Below are 15,492 nucleotides of genomic sequence, written 5' to 3'. Positions count from 1 at the left end.
GATGTGATTGGGAGGGGTGATTCTCCACTCTCTAATGGGTAAGTCATGAAAATACCCCTGTCTGGACCGGTCCCAGTGACCTGGCCAGTGGCCACACTTCTCAGGCACTGACCACCGTGTCGATTGGGGGGATACTCCACCAGTGGAGATGCTGATGATTGCTGAGGATGTGTGGATTGTGGTTACTACCGTTTCTCAATGGCTTCCACGACTCCATAACAGTCTAGACGCACTGAACAACGCATAGAAAGGTTGACTGTTGACCGAGGTACGTACTTGTGGAAGTACTCATGCCATCTCGCCCTGATTCATCAGGCACAATCTATATAGATTAAAATCCAAACGATTAATGATCACTGCAGATAACATCACCCCATTCAATTCCCTGAGAAAACCGGTGGGGAAGTCTCCTGAAAAATCCTTAGGGTAGAAATTTCTCCGACACCCTCGTCAGCCTGCATATTGGTGGGCGGGCGTTGACCTCGGACGGGACACCTGCAGCAGCACACACACACACACCCAATATAAATTGGCTAGTAGTACAAGGTATCTTCGATACTGCTTCTAGTACCTGAAAGCTGCACGTTAGTGAGCCACTTAAGTTCTTAACGACCTTCCCGGTAGGGAAACCCGTGCGTGCACTGTCAAGGGGGGGCAAAGGCGCGATTTAGTCAGTCCAGTTGAGTGAGAACTAAGGCTGGAAACTGGAACATCCGGGTCCCGAATGCAGCCACCGTCCTGCATGATGGTCGGACGCCGTTGGGATGGCGCGCCCCCTTTAGTTAGGTGGGTGAGTAAGTATAGTAAGGTGGTATTTGTCCTTGCGTGGCGAAGGGTTCCTGGGGTACGCTTTTGCATCATCGTGCAGCGAGCTTTGTCCTGTTTCGGTCGCGGATGTGCTCGTGGGCTGTTGAGGGGCTTGTTTGTACGATCGTGGCGGCCGTAGCTTGTGCTCAGCGGAGTTTTTTCTTTTATATTGTTTACGTCGAGGTGCATTGGACATGCATAGAATCTAAGACTCGGTGCACGTAGTATCTAGGGATAAAGTGAGGTGAAATAGGGGAAGGGGTGGAAGTTGTATCCCTTTTGAATTATACTCTGAGCATGGGCGCTGTCAGGTCCCCCGGTTACTAAATAAAGCGTTGATTAGATACTAGGGGTTGATGATCCTTATGGTGGACGATAGTGATCTGAAGACTCTCGCCGGCGGTTCCGGTGGGACTCAAGTCACTACAATTTCCTGTTTGGGGAAGATGAGAAGTATCGTGATGTGCAGTTAGTTGGGCCATTAATAATTTCGTCGCGGTCGGCTGAATAAATCAGAACTAATGCGGGGGGAAAGCCCGACGGCGGCAGACCTGGTCGATTGCCGGTAGTTTTAGTCTACTATTATCGTCAGGGGAGGAATGACTTGGTATGGAGGGAGTAACGTGGTAACTTATGGTCACTTGCAACTTGGTATCCTCACGACGAGGATCTCATTTTGACAGAAATCCCATATGATGTGATCATTTGTTGTTGAGGCAATTGAAGAGACCATTCGTGCTGTCCACCTCGAATTCGAATGTTGCATCCTCCGCGGCTATCTCTATATCCTCCGCGGAGGACGGACGAGAAGCATTCAAGTACGTACAAGTATAAGACGGGGTATTATATGCAGCCATGACCCTTCCCAGTGGGACAATTGCATGATACGAGGGATCATCTTGCTCATGGTCATTACCATACAAAACTTTATTTTCGGTCCGGCTACGATGAACGGCAGCCATGGACTGATTTATCCAGATTCCAACCAAAATCAGTAACTGCACATACTCAGGAAAATAGTGCCGACTCAGCTGTCAATAAAATACTGTATTTCATACACCCGTATTTACAGATATCCAGAACCACGGTCTCGGTCTGCTCTGTATAATGTACAGACGGTGCTAAATTGGCAGAGAGATTAGTAACCACAAGGACCAAAAAGTCCATCAGCTCAGGCCCTCACCAATGTCTCAGGATCGCCAGATCTCATGCCCAGGCAGTCCTTGAATGGGACCTTCAGACTGACTGTCAAACTCTGGGCTCGGGCATTGTTCCCGAGCGGGAACAGCGCTATGATTTAGTACGATGGCTCCGTCGCTTTGGTTCGCCTGCTGTATTCCATACATACTAGTAGACAGGTGGGCCATACCAACGGAACCCCCCCAGCAGCTAGCTACCTGAACAAAAATTCCTTCATACGTACTGCTAGTCTATTACGCGCCAGACTGGCGGAGGAATTAGATCAGCCAACCAATTGAACCGGCAGTCCGGGAAGTGGAAATATTACCCTAGCTTTTGGATTTCTTTTTATTATTATTATTGTTTCTATCTGTTACTGTTGTTTACATTCTTACGGGTCTGTATTTGGGTACTTGTATCCATGTCAGTGTCAACCCCGAACCTTAAGTCTATTGAGTATTCTTCTTTTCTTTTTCTTTTTTGATTCCTTTTGTATTGTGAATCATAAGAATTGAGATGTTTAAGATGGTGCAGAATTTGGTTGATTGTATGTATTGTACGTAATGGTCCAGGTATCTACTAATACAGGACGAGATGGCGCATGTTATTCCGATGTTCAGGAATTATTTGATGGATTTTCATATGATATAACAGTTATCCTGATCATTAATAATATGGTAAGAAATCGTCGGAAATATGAAAAATAGAAAAAATAATAAAATGATTGAAATAAAACAGTGCGACCCATGGGCGATTCCCTTTAGACTCAAGCCCATACGGAGCTGTACCCACCCCCCTCTCGCTCATCCGGTTCCCCCAGAAAGCCTATCCAGCTTCTATTTATCGTTCGGTCCGCCGCTGTTGGTGCGCTGCTATTATTTCTTTTCTTTTCTTTTCTTTTTTTTTTTTCTCCCGGTGATTTGGCTACCTGACGTTGGTCGCTTCTTCACATCGACGTATATAGCTCGCCATACCCCATCGAAAGCTAAGGTACTTAACTTGCCGCCACCCTCGACCTCTCCCTCGGATTTGACTGATCCAGTCCACCACTGGATCTGACCGCCACTCGGCCAATCAAGCGAGCCCACTTCCTTGCCATTGCAGACCCTGCGCCTTGGGTTTTGCACCTCACCGTCTCGCTGGGTCTCCCAGTCCTGTGGTTCGGTACTCGTCTGTGTGACCTGCTCCGACTATAAACTTAACCATCAACTTCAACCACCACGACTTCACGGGCGATCACCTTCCCAGCAGGTGCTCAGCTTGGATATCGCTGACGACTGGTCAATTCGTCTCGATTTTTTATTCAGCCGCCTTCATTCTTTTTTTTTTTTTATTCTTTTTTCACTTTCCGCCCTTCACCCCCACAGGTGGGATAACGCCAACTCTGCCGCCCCTGGAGGATATAGAAGAACAGAGCGGTGTGAATCGAACTCAATACAAAAGATCGATTGCAAATACAATTACCGTCGATACGAACAGGAAGGACTATTTGCCGATGTTGTTCCCGGATTTTAACGACACCAAGAATCTGTACCAAATCTAAAACATTACTATATACCTATCGACCCGGAGAAACCCCAAACAAGATGTCCAACCAAGGGGCCCCGAAACAGCCCAATGAGGGGAAGCAAGAGGGCTTCGCGAGGTACCTCCAACGAATGAGAACGGTGTTGAGGAAAAGCTCGTCTTCAAAGTCCGAATCTGCATCCAACTCGCAGGAAACTAGTGGACAAGCTTCGCCGACCAAGTCCGCGCCGTACGACAACCCCCTCTCTTTTCTTCCCCACTATGAGCGCACTAACTTGAGCGCAGTTCGAAAACTACTGCTCCTGCTAAGGCTACTGCTGCCCCTAAAACTACCACCGCTCCAGCGAAGGATACAACCGCCAATTCTGGCCCCGAACCGACCGTGTTCAAGCACTGGGGCGCGATTCAGGAGGAGAAGGCTCGTGCTTTATTCGCCAAGTATGGATTGACGCTGGAACCTGGAGAATGGAGGTCGACTACCGACATCGAAGTTCAACGTGTGGCCAAGCCGATTCGCATGAGGGTTCGTCGCACCTGTCACCGCTGCCAGACTACGTTCGGAATCGACAAGCTCTGCACCAACTGCCAGCATGTTCGTTGCAAGAAGTGCCCCCGCTACCCGCCGCATAAGTCGTCGCATGATCATCAGACCGAGTCCGCCCTCCAGACTATCCTCTCGCAGAAGGGCAAGGAGCCGGCCGGCGCCCCGCGCAAGGTTAAGGAACCCCCACTTACACTTCCATCGCGTACCGGCGGCCAGGACCTTATACGCAAAGAAGTCAAGCAGAGAGTGCGTCGCACTTGCCACCGTTGCTGTACGACCTTCGCGCCAGACGCCACGGAGTGCGAGAATTGCAAACACACCCGGTGCAAGAAGTGTCCTCGAGAACCGTATGTGACAGTCTTTTCCCACTCAGTTCCGATGGTAGCGACATTTTACTAACTACTTCTAGGGCTAAATTGGACAAGTATCCTGATGGTTATCCAGGAGATGCGGAACCTCCAGCAGAACCCCCAGCACGGACGTGGAAGAAACCGCGTCTGCGCGTGCGATACACCTGTCATAAGTGTTCGACCATGTACCGATCGGGGGAAAAGACATGCGCCAATTGTGGCCAGGAGAAATGCTCAGAAACCATACGAGACCCGTACGTCATGGCATCTAACCCCTTTACCATGGACGTGCGTTATTTACTGACTTCACCCCAGACCCAAGAAACAAAAACCGGAACCAGACCCGGAGGTAGTGAGACGGGTGGAAGAGCGATTGAAAGTTACGCTCAGCGCTGGCTAGGAATGCAATTTGGGGGGGGTTACCAGTTTCAAACGGCTGGCGTGGTTCCATGAATTCTCTTTTCACTACAGCAACACTACTAGCGTCCACTCCTTTCCGACTACAATACCATTTGGTACAGTGGAGCTGGCTCACCAAGGAACCGCTCCGTGTCAGTCCTCATTCGGAAATACTACTCAAGTCTCGCCCTACCGAATGTTTGCTTATCACAAAACGGTCGGTCTCAGTAGTAGAACTGACAAAAGCTGTGTAACAATCCTCCACCTCCGTAGCGTAAAACCCAAACCAAACGATTGGCACACGCAACAAGCACAGCTGCCAACGATTGTCTGGTCCAAAAAGTGAACCCACCGTTTCGGAACGACAGTTCCGCAATGCTCTAAAATTAACCCCGTGGTCTGGAACAGACGGGGGGGAGGGACACACAGACAGTATTCCTTACATCTACGGACCAACTATTGGCCAAATTAACCCGAGTACAGCCAACGGTGAGCTCTCCCAAGAAGACCAAAAAACCGTTAGACTCCACTGGACCTGTCAACAAAACCCTAAACTTGCTCTAGGGGCGTCCGGAACGAATCCGAGGAAAGACTTACCTATCTAATTGAAGCGATAGAACATAGAACCAGGAAGTGGGGTGGCGCATCATAGCGGTCCCGCGCGGAATAACGGTCGGACATGATCTGGGTCAAAGATCATTTAAATTGAGGGGTTCCAGAGGTTCGACTTAGTACTTTGTTAGTATAGAAGGATTTCATGGGATTTTGTTGGGTATGGCATGATTCAGGCCAGTGGCTGTTTAATTCCGTCGGTGGAACTTGGTCGTACCGGGAAAACTCCGGTGTTACCTTTCGAGCCCTACAGGTGGGTAATTAATAGACGGTGTTATGTATGGTATTGTATGTCATGGTTGTATCAGGTAGTATGTACTGTACTTTAATTAATAATTAATTCTAGGGCATCTGATTATGGTTATGTTGGCTGACAGCATAAACAGGGGTGTTGTGCAGTGCAGTCAGCAGAAAGTAGATATAGATGTATCACCGTTCCAACTCATCACCCATGGACATAAGAAGAAAAGAAAAAAAGAACAAACAAAGATGAGCAAGATTCCAAATCCCCCTCTGCGCATCCAAATGCCGATCAAATCCCGCCTGGCCCTCCGTCTGATGCACCGAGGAATCCTGTAGCCCAGCCAGATGGGCAAGGATTTCCCACTTTGCATCCCCACACCGGACATGTACGACGCCCACTTCGTCTGGAGTGTCGGGTCCGCTTGGCAACGAGGCACCATGGCACTGACGGACAGGTGCTGGTCTCTGCCTGTCTGCCTGCCACCCACCTGTCACACACCTTCTTTCGGACAGTTCCAGATTGACGGGTTGGCTGATACTCGGACCCGGACGTCTATGAGTTCACTAGTTGCATGTATTGTAGGCTAGATAGGCATGATCTGCTGGGGATTGACGGCCTCGGAACATGCGATACAGCACCCCGGATCACGGAACTGCTCCGAATTATAGGTTTTCGTTTTGTTTTTCTTTTTCTGATTTCTCTCATGACTCGTGGTTTGGGCTACTAGCTGGGATTCGACGCTTAGACTGACTGACTGACGTGCCAAGGAGCTTTCGAGGGATGATCTCCGTTTTATTCAGTGTTGCCTTAAGAATTGGGATTCCTCGGCCGAGATAGGGGATGTTGCAGACCCGAATAGCGCGTGTTGGGAGGGGCCAGAGGGCTCGGTTGATAAAGACGTTACAGTCGAACTAGACTAGGTTAGTTGTAACCGCTATGGAAGCTTTCATCTGACGAAGGTTGTTAAGCAGGTAATGCTAGCATCCTCTGTCTCTCTGGGCCAGATACCTACTTACCCATTTGCTGTGAAAATAGCTCTCTCTTCCAACCAAAAGTAGGTGACCATAAAGTTTTGTACAAATCGACACACCACAGGAAGCCAATTCCGACATTCCATTTAACATTTCCATAGACACCGAGCATTCGGCGACCATTGACGATCCAAAATTAAGCTTCTCAATAGAGCTTCCCATTCAGCCAGCCATCGCAAGCAAGTTCAGTCCAACTGACATCAGTCCCCATCAGCAAAATGAAGGATCGATCCCCATGCAAAACAGAAAGCAACACATACTCCGTCTATACTCCAGCGTACGCCGTTCCAGCTAGCGCCGCAACGTGTGTAAACATAGTAGTAAATAATCACTTTAATTCCAGTGCAATACGCCTAGTGTAACTCCTCCCCCCCGATACCGGTTCTGGAAATCCCCGAGTAGGCTGGAGAGTGCTCGGGCCGCTCCGACTATGGCTCTTTCTGGTGTCACGGTGGTCGATCGTCCGATTGTGGTGACGACGGTCTGGTCGGGTTGATGGTTCCGGTGGATTGGCGTGGCGGGTTAAGGTTTAACGGTGTTGAGTCTGGGTGATTGGGATTTGGGGTTTATTGTGCGAGTTACGGGTTGGAATTATTGATATTGGTGATATCGAGGTTCTGGGATGGTGGCTTGTTTTTGGTTGTTGATCTATGGGGTCGGATCTGCTGTCATGATTTATGAGATTGGTGGTTGGTTGTATTCGGATATTTACAAAAGAAACAGCAAGGGGGAAGAGACTAAAATGATAACATGAAAAAGAAAGAAAAGAAAAGAAGTAATTCAGTTCATCGTAACCTTTGAGTCGGAAACTTCAGTATTCATGTGTACAGCAGTTCATGGTTGTGTAACGTTCTCTACGTTTATGCTTATTTAACCTGTATTACGCAGCCGTTATCTTGAACATTGTTACACAATCCATACCACACGTTTGAGATTCACCCAAATCTAGGGCTATAAAGAAGAGTTTATATTCATTTCCTACTATGCTATTTAATTTCGGAGGATATCCGGAGTCTTCTCAATCGGTTGTGGTGATCCTAAGAATCCTAGTAAGGTGGTATTACTATTATAATAGCTTGAATTATGTGAGGTTATTGTTCTCGTTCTGTCCAAGTTTCTGACCGTTTTCTTGTACCATGGAACTCCTGATTAGCCCGCTTGGCGGTTCGGTCCGTGACCCGCCGTGGTTTCCTTGGAAAGAAACTGGCTTAAGCGAAGTAATTATTGTATTGTGGTCAGGTATGGTATTACCTGGTATCAAAGGGTAAATTCAGATATGACCAACTCTTAATTCTGTTACCAAAGTTTACCAACGATCTTCTTCTATATGGCTCCATAGACTCCTCTCTTTGTCTACCACGACCGATCAGTACGCGCTCATGGAACATCGCAGCAGGCATGCATCAGGCGAGAAGGCAACCAGACAGCAATATCCAGCGAGTCGGAGTTGCCCGGCCCCGTCAGCAACGCGCGAGCTTCCTGCGAATTATCCATGAATGCTTCCTGCTTTTCCTCCTCGGCGCATGCCGTGTAACATGGATGGAAGAAACCCATGTAAAAATTCTCACATATTTCCAGCAACGGAGTTGAATGCAAGGTCCACTTTCCTGCAAAATGTATTCCAACACGATGCACGAGGCACATACTCTGTCCACCTATCAGCCCAAAAAATGAGGACGCTGTCTGGCTGCCTAGCTTCGAACTCGGACCTATGCAGTTCACCAAGACGAATCAACAACTGGAAATGGCGTTGTATCTCCCCAAAGCTATGGATGCGTGCAGATCCCCACGCAAACAACTCATCTGTTGGGACCGCCTCAATTATTGAGTCTATTAGACCCATCACGTTGCTCATCCCGTATCTTGTCGGACGATTCTGCGCTCACTGGAAGGAATTTCCTGACTGACTCAGTGCAGAAGAACAACAAACAAGGCTCTGTCGAAGGCAACTTTGCACGGCCCCGCTGTGAAGTTCCAGCGCAACGGAAACAAATAGGATCATTCCCGCGGAACACATCCCTAGCTATATACCTATACTCCCTGCCTATATTGATCCACTTTTCGAGGGGGCAATTCATGGCCATCTGTTTGGGAGTGGCGGGGTCCCCGGTGAAATTTTTTTCTCTTCGGTGGTCCGTTTTCTTCATCGAATCCCTGTCGGCTTCTTAGCATGAGACCAAGTCATGCATTGGTGGCTCTCCTAGGGTGTTATGCACTGGGTGCTCTAAAAGGTAAGGTATGAGACGTTTGTACTGTAATACGTTGCTTCCATTCGTACTGACCGTTCTGCTAATAGCTCTTTTGCCGACTGGTGGCGCCGCATACACGTTGTTGCCGTCTATCGTTGCAGTCGTGATGCAGCTCGCTGTTTTTGTGGGTAAGACTTTTCCGTCCGAGTTTTCCACTGGGTTTGCATGCGAATTACCAGTACGGAATGCCACCGGAATTGTTACGGGTAAGGGATTGAGAGTGATACCAGAGATACTCGTTGATAATGTAAGATTTCTTGCTCGTCTACTTGCTCCCATTTAGGAAGGTACTTAAGCTACTATTCATGAGGAATCCATGGACTTTCTTCACCTGCACTAGTACTCTTTCTCTGTTTCTCCCTTCATATGATCCACATCAATTCCAATAAACAAACTGTTTCTGAGCACATGAAAGTACCGTCACAATCCTTGCTAACCGTTCAGTTTCCTGACATCAATAACATCTCATTTTCTTGGACGGCACAACAGATCCGAAACCAGGGTGCCGCTTTCGCTGCTCATGGCATTGCGCACATTTGATGTAAAAGACGCTTTTCGGAAAATATCCCAAGGCTTCATGTGCAGGGTACTCTCCCACAAAGTCTGTCTGTGCCCAATCCAAGCACTCTTCACAGAATGCTTCAATGCAGGTTGTACAGCAGTATAGAAGCCCTCCTGCCTTGCTACTTGTTTTATCGCATTGCGAACAATAGTGACGGGGACATACAAGTCTCTTTGCGCCACGGCGCAGTTTGCCTACCGGCTGGAGACATTCTTTGTGAAACGCCAATGGACATAAATCGCATTCTTGAGGGTTGAACTTCCTGCATAGGAAGCATGTCTGGAGATATTTTAGCCTTGCAATTTGCTTGACGACCATGGAGATCGCTACTTACGGCTTCGTGTGTCATTTTCTCCTTCGAGTCCCTCTGTAGCAGACTTGAACATTCTCTCTTTTTGGACAAGGTCTCAAGCCGGATACTGTCCTTTCCCACTGAGAAGCCATCGATCATAACAGTCCTCTCCTTTCCAATGCGTCTATCCGCTCGACAGAGATCTTTAGGCAGAGCTTCGTACACAGAAAACGATCTGAATCTTGTGTCGACCTTTTTGCCATCGAAAATATTGGTTTTGACACGCTCCGTGCACGCGAGCCAAGCCTTTTCTTGTTGTACATTGATTGCGGTATTTCTCCCGCTCAACTCCGTAGACTGGTTGCTAGCACATACTTTGAGGATCGTTTTCCAGCCGAACCAGTTCAATTCCGTTGCACTCGATTGGATAGACGTCAGAACTGCTCGACTGTGGACTAGCGCGGATAAGTCCTCCGTATCCATTACATAGGCTAATCCCCGAGTGTCAATCATATTAGCAAAAGCTTTCATATCATGTGCTGCATTTATATCCTCCATAATCTTGGTGGCAACATATGCCTTCTTAACAATTCGACGGCTGATCTGTTCCTCCACAGTGCCTTTTGACTGGAGCTTAAAGATTCTCACGGGGTGTTTCTGTCCAATTCGGTGGACTCTTGCTTCAGCCTGTCGCATGACTTGGGGGTTCCAGTCTTCATCCAAGAAGATAACCGTTGAGGAACTGACCAGATTGAGTCCTTCGCCGCCAGCCCTTATCGAAATTAAGAAGACCATATACCTGGGATCATTCTGGAAGAGGTAAATCGAGAGGTTTCGTCGTGCATTGGATGTGCTCCCGTCTAATCGAACATATCTCACAGGATCGCCGTTCTTCTGGATAGTCAACAAAAGATCCTCACAAAGATTCAAAGCTTGATTGAAGTTCGAAAATATGATTATTTTCCTTCCTCTCTCCAGTACAAAATGCTGAACCATCTTAAGGAGCACGATGTATTTTCCAGAGTTTGTGATAACATGTGCTCCGAGTTCGTAAGGATCCGGAATTGCATCATCCAACAGATACGGATGAATGGAACACTGGATTGCGAATTAGTTAAACCGGCAACCCAGGTGATGCTTTGTGGCTTACCTTGCGCAGCTCCATTAGGATATTGCTCAATATCCTGTACTTTTTCTTTTCGGAGTATTCTGCTGAAGATCGCCTGAATGGCCCATCAATGGAGCCATCATCCTGCTCACGGATCACATTAGACTGGATTTCTGTGTCCGTCCGACGTCTATGGTTGAATGGAATGCCGTCGTGTCCGCCGAGAATGGAATTCTCTATGCCGGTAAGTATTCTCAAATACAACGAACGTTGAAACTCTGATAGAGGTACCGATAGCACAATCTCTGTCTTGAGGGGAATAGAAAGCCCTACTTCTGGTGATTCCTTAACCCTTCGTAGCATAATCAGACCAAGGAACTTTTGGACCTGCTCAAAGAATTCGGGGTTGAACTTCCCGTCAGCCAGCGAAAACGCCTCTTCGAAAGGCTCCGCGGTAGATGGAATGAAGACATGAGGGTAAAGCCAATGAAATATCGACCACAATTCCCTGAGATCATTCTGCACCGGTGTCCTTGATTGCCAGCAATGTTAGTCCTTTGAGCAAACGGCACCTGCAAGATGTATTCTTACCCTGTGAGGACGAGCCTGTATTCGGCACTGATCCTATGTATTGCCTGTGCTCTCTGGGATTGGTTATTCTTGATGCGATGGCCCTCGTCAAGAACAACATATTGCCATACGAACTTTCGGAACCATTTGATATCTGAGGTCAGAGTTTCATAAGAGGTTATAACAATATCCACCGCAGATTTCGAACTCCTACGGTTTTTACCTCTGACAGTACTCAAAAGCTTCATGACTGCCTCCTTTTTGCTTGGTGTTCCGTGAAACTTGATCGACGTGAGCTCCGGTGTCCACTTGATTGTCTCCGAAAGCCAAGTCTCCATTACACTGAACGGACAGACGATCAAGAACGGACCGGGCTCATCAACTCGCACAGTGTTATCGTGCTTTTTTATGTGCTGGAAGAGTGCAAGCGTCTGGATGGTTTTTCCCAGACCCATCTCGTCTGCAAGGATTCCACCAATCCCGTTGTCTCGGAGATACAACAGAAACGACAGCCCTCGAAGCTGGTATGGTTTCAGCTGAGATTGAAGCCTAGGTTGCATTGTCAGTTCTCTGTTGAAGCTGGAGAATATACAGACACAGGCTTACCCTGTAGGCTGCGGATCCAGCGATTTGTGTGGTCGCACACTCGCAAATGGCGTCTCCTTGTTTTGATAGAATCGCTCCTTGTCACCCAGAAGTGGAAGCACGACGTCCTTCATGGCAGTGAAGAAATTGTTGCTCTTGCTTTCGATATCTTGCATAATATCCAAGGCGGACTTGGCCACGCAGGGACTGGGGGAGTTGTTGCCCCTGAAAGGAAGCCCCAAACGAGGACCCTGCACATAGCCTTCACGCGATACACTTAAGCATGGCCTGATGCCTAATGTGTCGTCAGTTCAGAGTGTATATGAGTTGAAAGGGCTAGGTCAGCTGTTACCATCTTTCTGGACTGGGCTTTCCGGTTCATGGAACGGCGATGGCGGCGTCAATGGGCTGGGTGTCATGGAAGAGAGACTGCTCAGAGGACTACTCCACGGAATGAGAGGTGAGCTGGAGCCATAGGACAGAGTCCCTTTAAGCTTCTGGTCATCCATGCTGGATTGAGACTCATCTGAGTTGGAGTTGAAAGTCAAGCTGGTCTTCCAGGAACACGTCGGCCAGTGGGTAAAGGAACTCCATGAGACTGAAGGTAAAGATAGCCAAGTAGGCCCAACACTTGAAGACACCATGTTTGAGCAGTGGTCCTTTTGGTGAGATGATGCTGAAACAAGTCTGTAACTGCTGTCCTTTTGTTGGAGCTGCCGTTGGGGGATGTTGAGATGCCATTTTGACTAGAGAAGTAGAGTATATATCGATATACTATGCCCTTGGTGTTAATACACACATGAGACAGTCAATGTTGTGTTGGGCCAGGTGTGAGTATAGGTGAAGATCTGTGAATGGTTCCTAGCTTCAGGATATCGTACTTGTCGGGGACACTAACAACACAGAAATACAATGTGTTATGTGACCTGAAGATCGCTGATCTATATCTACCTGAAAGTCTATATTGGAGGTGAGGTGTTTAAGGCACGACCTTGACGCCATATGGTTGATTTGGTCGAGTGGGAATTGATAGTCTAGATGATTTTATTTTTGGGGTCAACAGATGATTAAAAATGGAGAGCAAGAAGATTAAAAAGAGAATGCTCACCATTACATTCAATCACAGTGACTACTGTATATTATAGTGATAAACATACCAATCCTGTGAAGTTATGAAGCCCAAAGAGTTGCCCACAATGTCCCCTAATTAACATATCATTCACAAGATAGTGTTGAAGCTGAGAGTAGGTGATTCACTACAAATTCTCAATCATGAGACGTAGTAACAGCCCTAACAGTCCTTCACTTTGATGCAACACGAGCTAGGTCAATACTTCTAACCCGACCTCTGAAGTAAAGCTACCAAGCATCAAAAGTGAGTATAACTGACTATGGCTGATATTCAGAGGAAGTGATACAAGTCAGCACAAGTAATAAGTTGACACTGGAATCCATTGCTCCTCTTATAGAGAAACTGACAGGACAAGACCTACCCCATGACATATAAAGCACCTATAATCTATGCTGTCCCACTATCACACATCTATATGTTGTACAAGCCTGATACAATCAATAATGATGTAATAATTGACTCTAGAATGTTGGCTATAAAACTTAACCCTGTGCACAAGCTTCGAATATAAATATAGACCTCTCGGCAATATATGTTCCCCCAACATTTACTAGTATTCCACCTTCAGAAAAAGCACATCGCCAACTCCAAATCAAACAACTACATACATAAACAAAAGAAGAAGGAGATGAAAAAAAAAAAAAAATCAAACTCGAATCCTCCGACTCACCATCTCCGTTCCAGCAGACTTCTCATAATCCACCGTCCCCAACTTTCCCCTCCTCCCCAGCGCCCTCCTCAAAACCCACTCCTTACTACTAACCCCTTCATCATCCTCCCCCTCTACCACAGGAATACAATCCGACTCCAACCTCCTCAACACAACCTCATCCCCCGGCCTCGCAAAATAAACCAGACTATACCTCGTGCAGGTCCCCTGCTCCCCAGGCGGCGCCACAACCCGATGAATATTCGACCTCAACAACCCATTCGTAAACTTCACCAACGCATCCCCCAGATTCACAATCGCATGGCCCGGCAACGGCCTCACATACGTCCATTCTGCGTCTTCGCCCGCAGGGAGAACCTGCAACCCGCCCACTCGGTTGAAAAGGATGGTTACGCTGCCGAAGTCGGTGTGTTCGCCCATTGATGCTGTGTGGGGGTCTCTGGGTGGTTGCGGGGGGGATCTGATGAAGCGGATTTGGTCGCTGCTTTGGGTGTGCAGGTTGTGGAGGTTTGGGAGGGTGGAATCGGGGAGATGGAGGGTTTTGTTTAGGTGGGTTAGGAGGAGGGTCGTTATGGAGTGGGAGGTTTTGGTGAAGGTTTGGAGGTTGGTATGGGTTTTGGGGTTGGTGAGGATTGCTGGGGATGGGTGAGGGGTTGGTGTGAGGTTTAGGATTGTGTCTTTGGAGACCTTTTTATTGTCGTGTTTGTTAGTATTTGTATACGTTATGTTTATGTGTATGTATGTGGATCTTGGTGATGGGTAGGTTATATGGGTAGTGGAGAATTACATTGTAAAATTCATTCCTGTCCAGATTCCCCTCTTTATCAGCAATCATTGCCCCCTGTGCTTTATACCCATGGTAGGAGTTTTGGGCACTGAAATCGTATTTCTGTTTCTCGGCCAGCGGGAGCTGGAATAGCTCTGTGCCTGTTTGGAATAGTTTATCTGCCGTGGCGAGGAGGGTATCTCCTATCTCTGTGCCTTGCAGGTCCAAATAGAAGAACCCGATATCACAACAAGCTCGCATGAGTCGGTCTATCTCTAGCTCGTCATAGGCGAGGAGCTTGGACAGGGAGAGTCGGGTCAGAGGCGCTGTTGGGATGTTGTCTGGGAATGGGGGGAGGCCGGGGAAATTCTCTTGGGTTGTCATTTTGGTGGGGTGTTTGCTTTTGTATATTATGTGTTTGAGATCGATTGCTGAAGGTGAGCTGTGTTGCACTCTGTAAGTGTTGGCTATGTGGTCTTGATATAGATGTAGCCCTAATGCGGGGAAGGAGGAGAGCCGAGGATTTGGGGATTTTGGAGGTTTGGTTCCTAGCCGATGGGTTTACGAGGTTACATTGGGGTCGTATATTTGGGTTTGGGTTTGGAGACTTTGTCTTGGAGATGGTGGGTTTGTGGATTGGTGTTGTATTGGTGGGTATTCCCTAGATGTCTAGGATATATATCTATATCAAGTTGTAGTTGTGGTTATATCAAGAGTCAGGGGCAGTGAGAGAATCTGATATACTAATTGTACGTATGACAAATAATGATTTCGAGTTAAATTTCATACTCTTGGACTTTGAGACCACATGTATTCTAATTTGGAGTGTACGTTATAGATTGCGTCTAGACTGTACTGTGCTTTA

The 15,492-nt window shown here is 47.5% G+C and overlaps 6 protein-coding genes across 6 annotated transcripts; 3 read left to right on the top strand and 3 right to left on the bottom strand.

Moving 5' to 3' along the window:
- Positions 1 to 1,508: 1,508 nt before the first annotated feature.
- Positions 1,509 to 2,174, bottom strand: F9C07_7114 (uncharacterized protein; the record flags this gene model as incomplete). The annotated part of the gene is made up of 5 exons (XM_071511575.1): positions 1,509 to 1,749; positions 1,816 to 1,838; positions 1,866 to 1,907; positions 1,991 to 2,097; positions 2,156 to 2,174. The coding sequence occupies 5 exons, from the start codon at positions 2,172 to 2,174 to the stop codon at positions 1,509 to 1,511; spliced, it is 432 nt and encodes a 143-aa protein (XP_071365134.1).
- A 1,398-nt stretch (positions 2,175 to 3,572) lies between these two features.
- On the top strand, positions 3,573 to 4,807 carry F9C07_7113 (uncharacterized protein; the record flags this gene model as incomplete). The annotated part of the gene is made up of 4 exons (XM_041291130.1): positions 3,573 to 3,742; positions 3,799 to 4,404; positions 4,467 to 4,661; positions 4,723 to 4,807. 4 exons carry the CDS (start codon positions 3,573 to 3,575, stop codon positions 4,805 to 4,807), a joined length of 1,056 nt encoding a protein of 351 aa, XP_041144858.1.
- Positions 4,808 to 7,590: 2,783 nt separating this feature from the next.
- F9C07_2151861 (uncharacterized protein) lies at positions 7,591 to 8,924 on the top strand. Its single transcript, XM_071509238.1, has 2 exons — positions 7,591 to 8,558; positions 8,611 to 8,924. Exons 1-2 carry the CDS (start codon positions 8,190 to 8,192, stop codon positions 8,860 to 8,862), a joined length of 621 nt encoding a protein of 206 aa, XP_071365133.1. The 5' UTR covers positions 7,591 to 8,189; the 3' UTR covers positions 8,863 to 8,924.
- On the top strand, positions 8,733 to 9,558 carry F9C07_1436898 (uncharacterized protein). The gene is made up of 4 exons (XM_071508096.1): positions 8,733 to 8,924; positions 8,990 to 9,070; positions 9,122 to 9,189; positions 9,387 to 9,558. The coding sequence occupies exons 1-4, from the start codon at positions 8,864 to 8,866 to the stop codon at positions 9,480 to 9,482; spliced, it is 306 nt and encodes a 101-aa protein (XP_071365132.1). The 5' UTR covers positions 8,733 to 8,863; the 3' UTR covers positions 9,483 to 9,558.
- A 76-nt stretch (positions 9,559 to 9,634) lies between these two features.
- Positions 9,635 to 12,703, bottom strand: F9C07_2105099 (putative nucleosome remodeling complex ATPase subunit; the record flags this gene model as incomplete). The annotated part of the gene is made up of 5 exons (XM_071508985.1): positions 9,635 to 10,894; positions 10,947 to 11,436; positions 11,496 to 12,053; positions 12,081 to 12,354; positions 12,412 to 12,703. The coding sequence occupies 5 exons, from the start codon at positions 12,701 to 12,703 to the stop codon at positions 9,635 to 9,637; spliced, it is 2,874 nt and encodes a 957-aa protein (XP_071365131.1).
- A 567-nt stretch (positions 12,704 to 13,270) lies between these two features.
- On the bottom strand, positions 13,271 to 15,226 carry F9C07_1436975 (oxidoreductase). The gene is made up of 2 exons (XM_041291103.2): positions 14,649 to 15,226; positions 13,271 to 14,548 (listed from the first exon to the last, which is right to left on the bottom strand). Exons 1-2 carry the CDS (start codon positions 15,009 to 15,011, stop codon positions 13,838 to 13,840), a joined length of 1,074 nt encoding a protein of 357 aa, XP_041144856.1. The 5' UTR covers positions 15,012 to 15,226; the 3' UTR covers positions 13,271 to 13,837.
- Positions 15,227 to 15,492: the final 266 nt, after the last annotated feature.

The sequence above is a fragment of the Aspergillus flavus genome, chromosome 3 (genome assembly GCF_009017415.1).
Source record: "Aspergillus flavus chromosome 3, complete sequence".
Lineage (NCBI taxonomy): Eukaryota > Fungi > Ascomycota > Eurotiomycetes > Eurotiales > Aspergillaceae > Aspergillus > Aspergillus flavus.
This window is presented reverse-complemented; position numbering and strand designations above follow the sequence as displayed.

What these genes read in the sequence shown, in the direction of transcription:
- F9C07_2151861 (XM_071509238.1), top strand. Translation starts at nt 8,190, where the DNA reads ATGCTTCCTGCTTTTCCTCCTCGGCGCATGCCGTGTAACATGGATGGA. An exon ending in CGTTGCTCATCCCGTATCTT is followed by an intron (nt 8,559 to 8,610) that starts GTCGGACGATTC and finishes GACTCAGTGCAG; the next exon opens with AAGAACAACAAACAAGGCTC.
- F9C07_1436898 (XM_071508096.1), top strand. Translation starts at nt 8,864, where the DNA reads ATGAGACCAAGTCATGCATTGGTGGCTCTCCTAGGGTGTTATGCACTG. An exon ending in GCAGCTCGCTGTTTTTGTGG is followed by an intron (nt 9,071 to 9,121) that starts GTAAGACTTTTC and finishes GCGAATTACCAG; the next exon opens with TACGGAATGCCACCGGAATT. An exon ending in CAGAGATACTCGTTGATAAT is followed by an intron (nt 9,190 to 9,386) that starts GTAAGATTTCTT and finishes CTAACCGTTCAG; the next exon opens with TTTCCTGACATCAATAACAT.
- F9C07_1436975 (XM_041291103.2), bottom strand. Translation starts at nt 15,011, where the DNA reads ATGACAACCCAAGAGAATTTCCCCGGCCTCCCCCCATTCCCAGACAAC. An exon ending in ACAGGAATGAATTTTACAAT is followed by an intron (nt 14,549 to 14,648) that starts GTAATTCTCCAC and finishes GACAATAAAAAG; the next exon opens with GTCTCCAAAGACACAATCCT.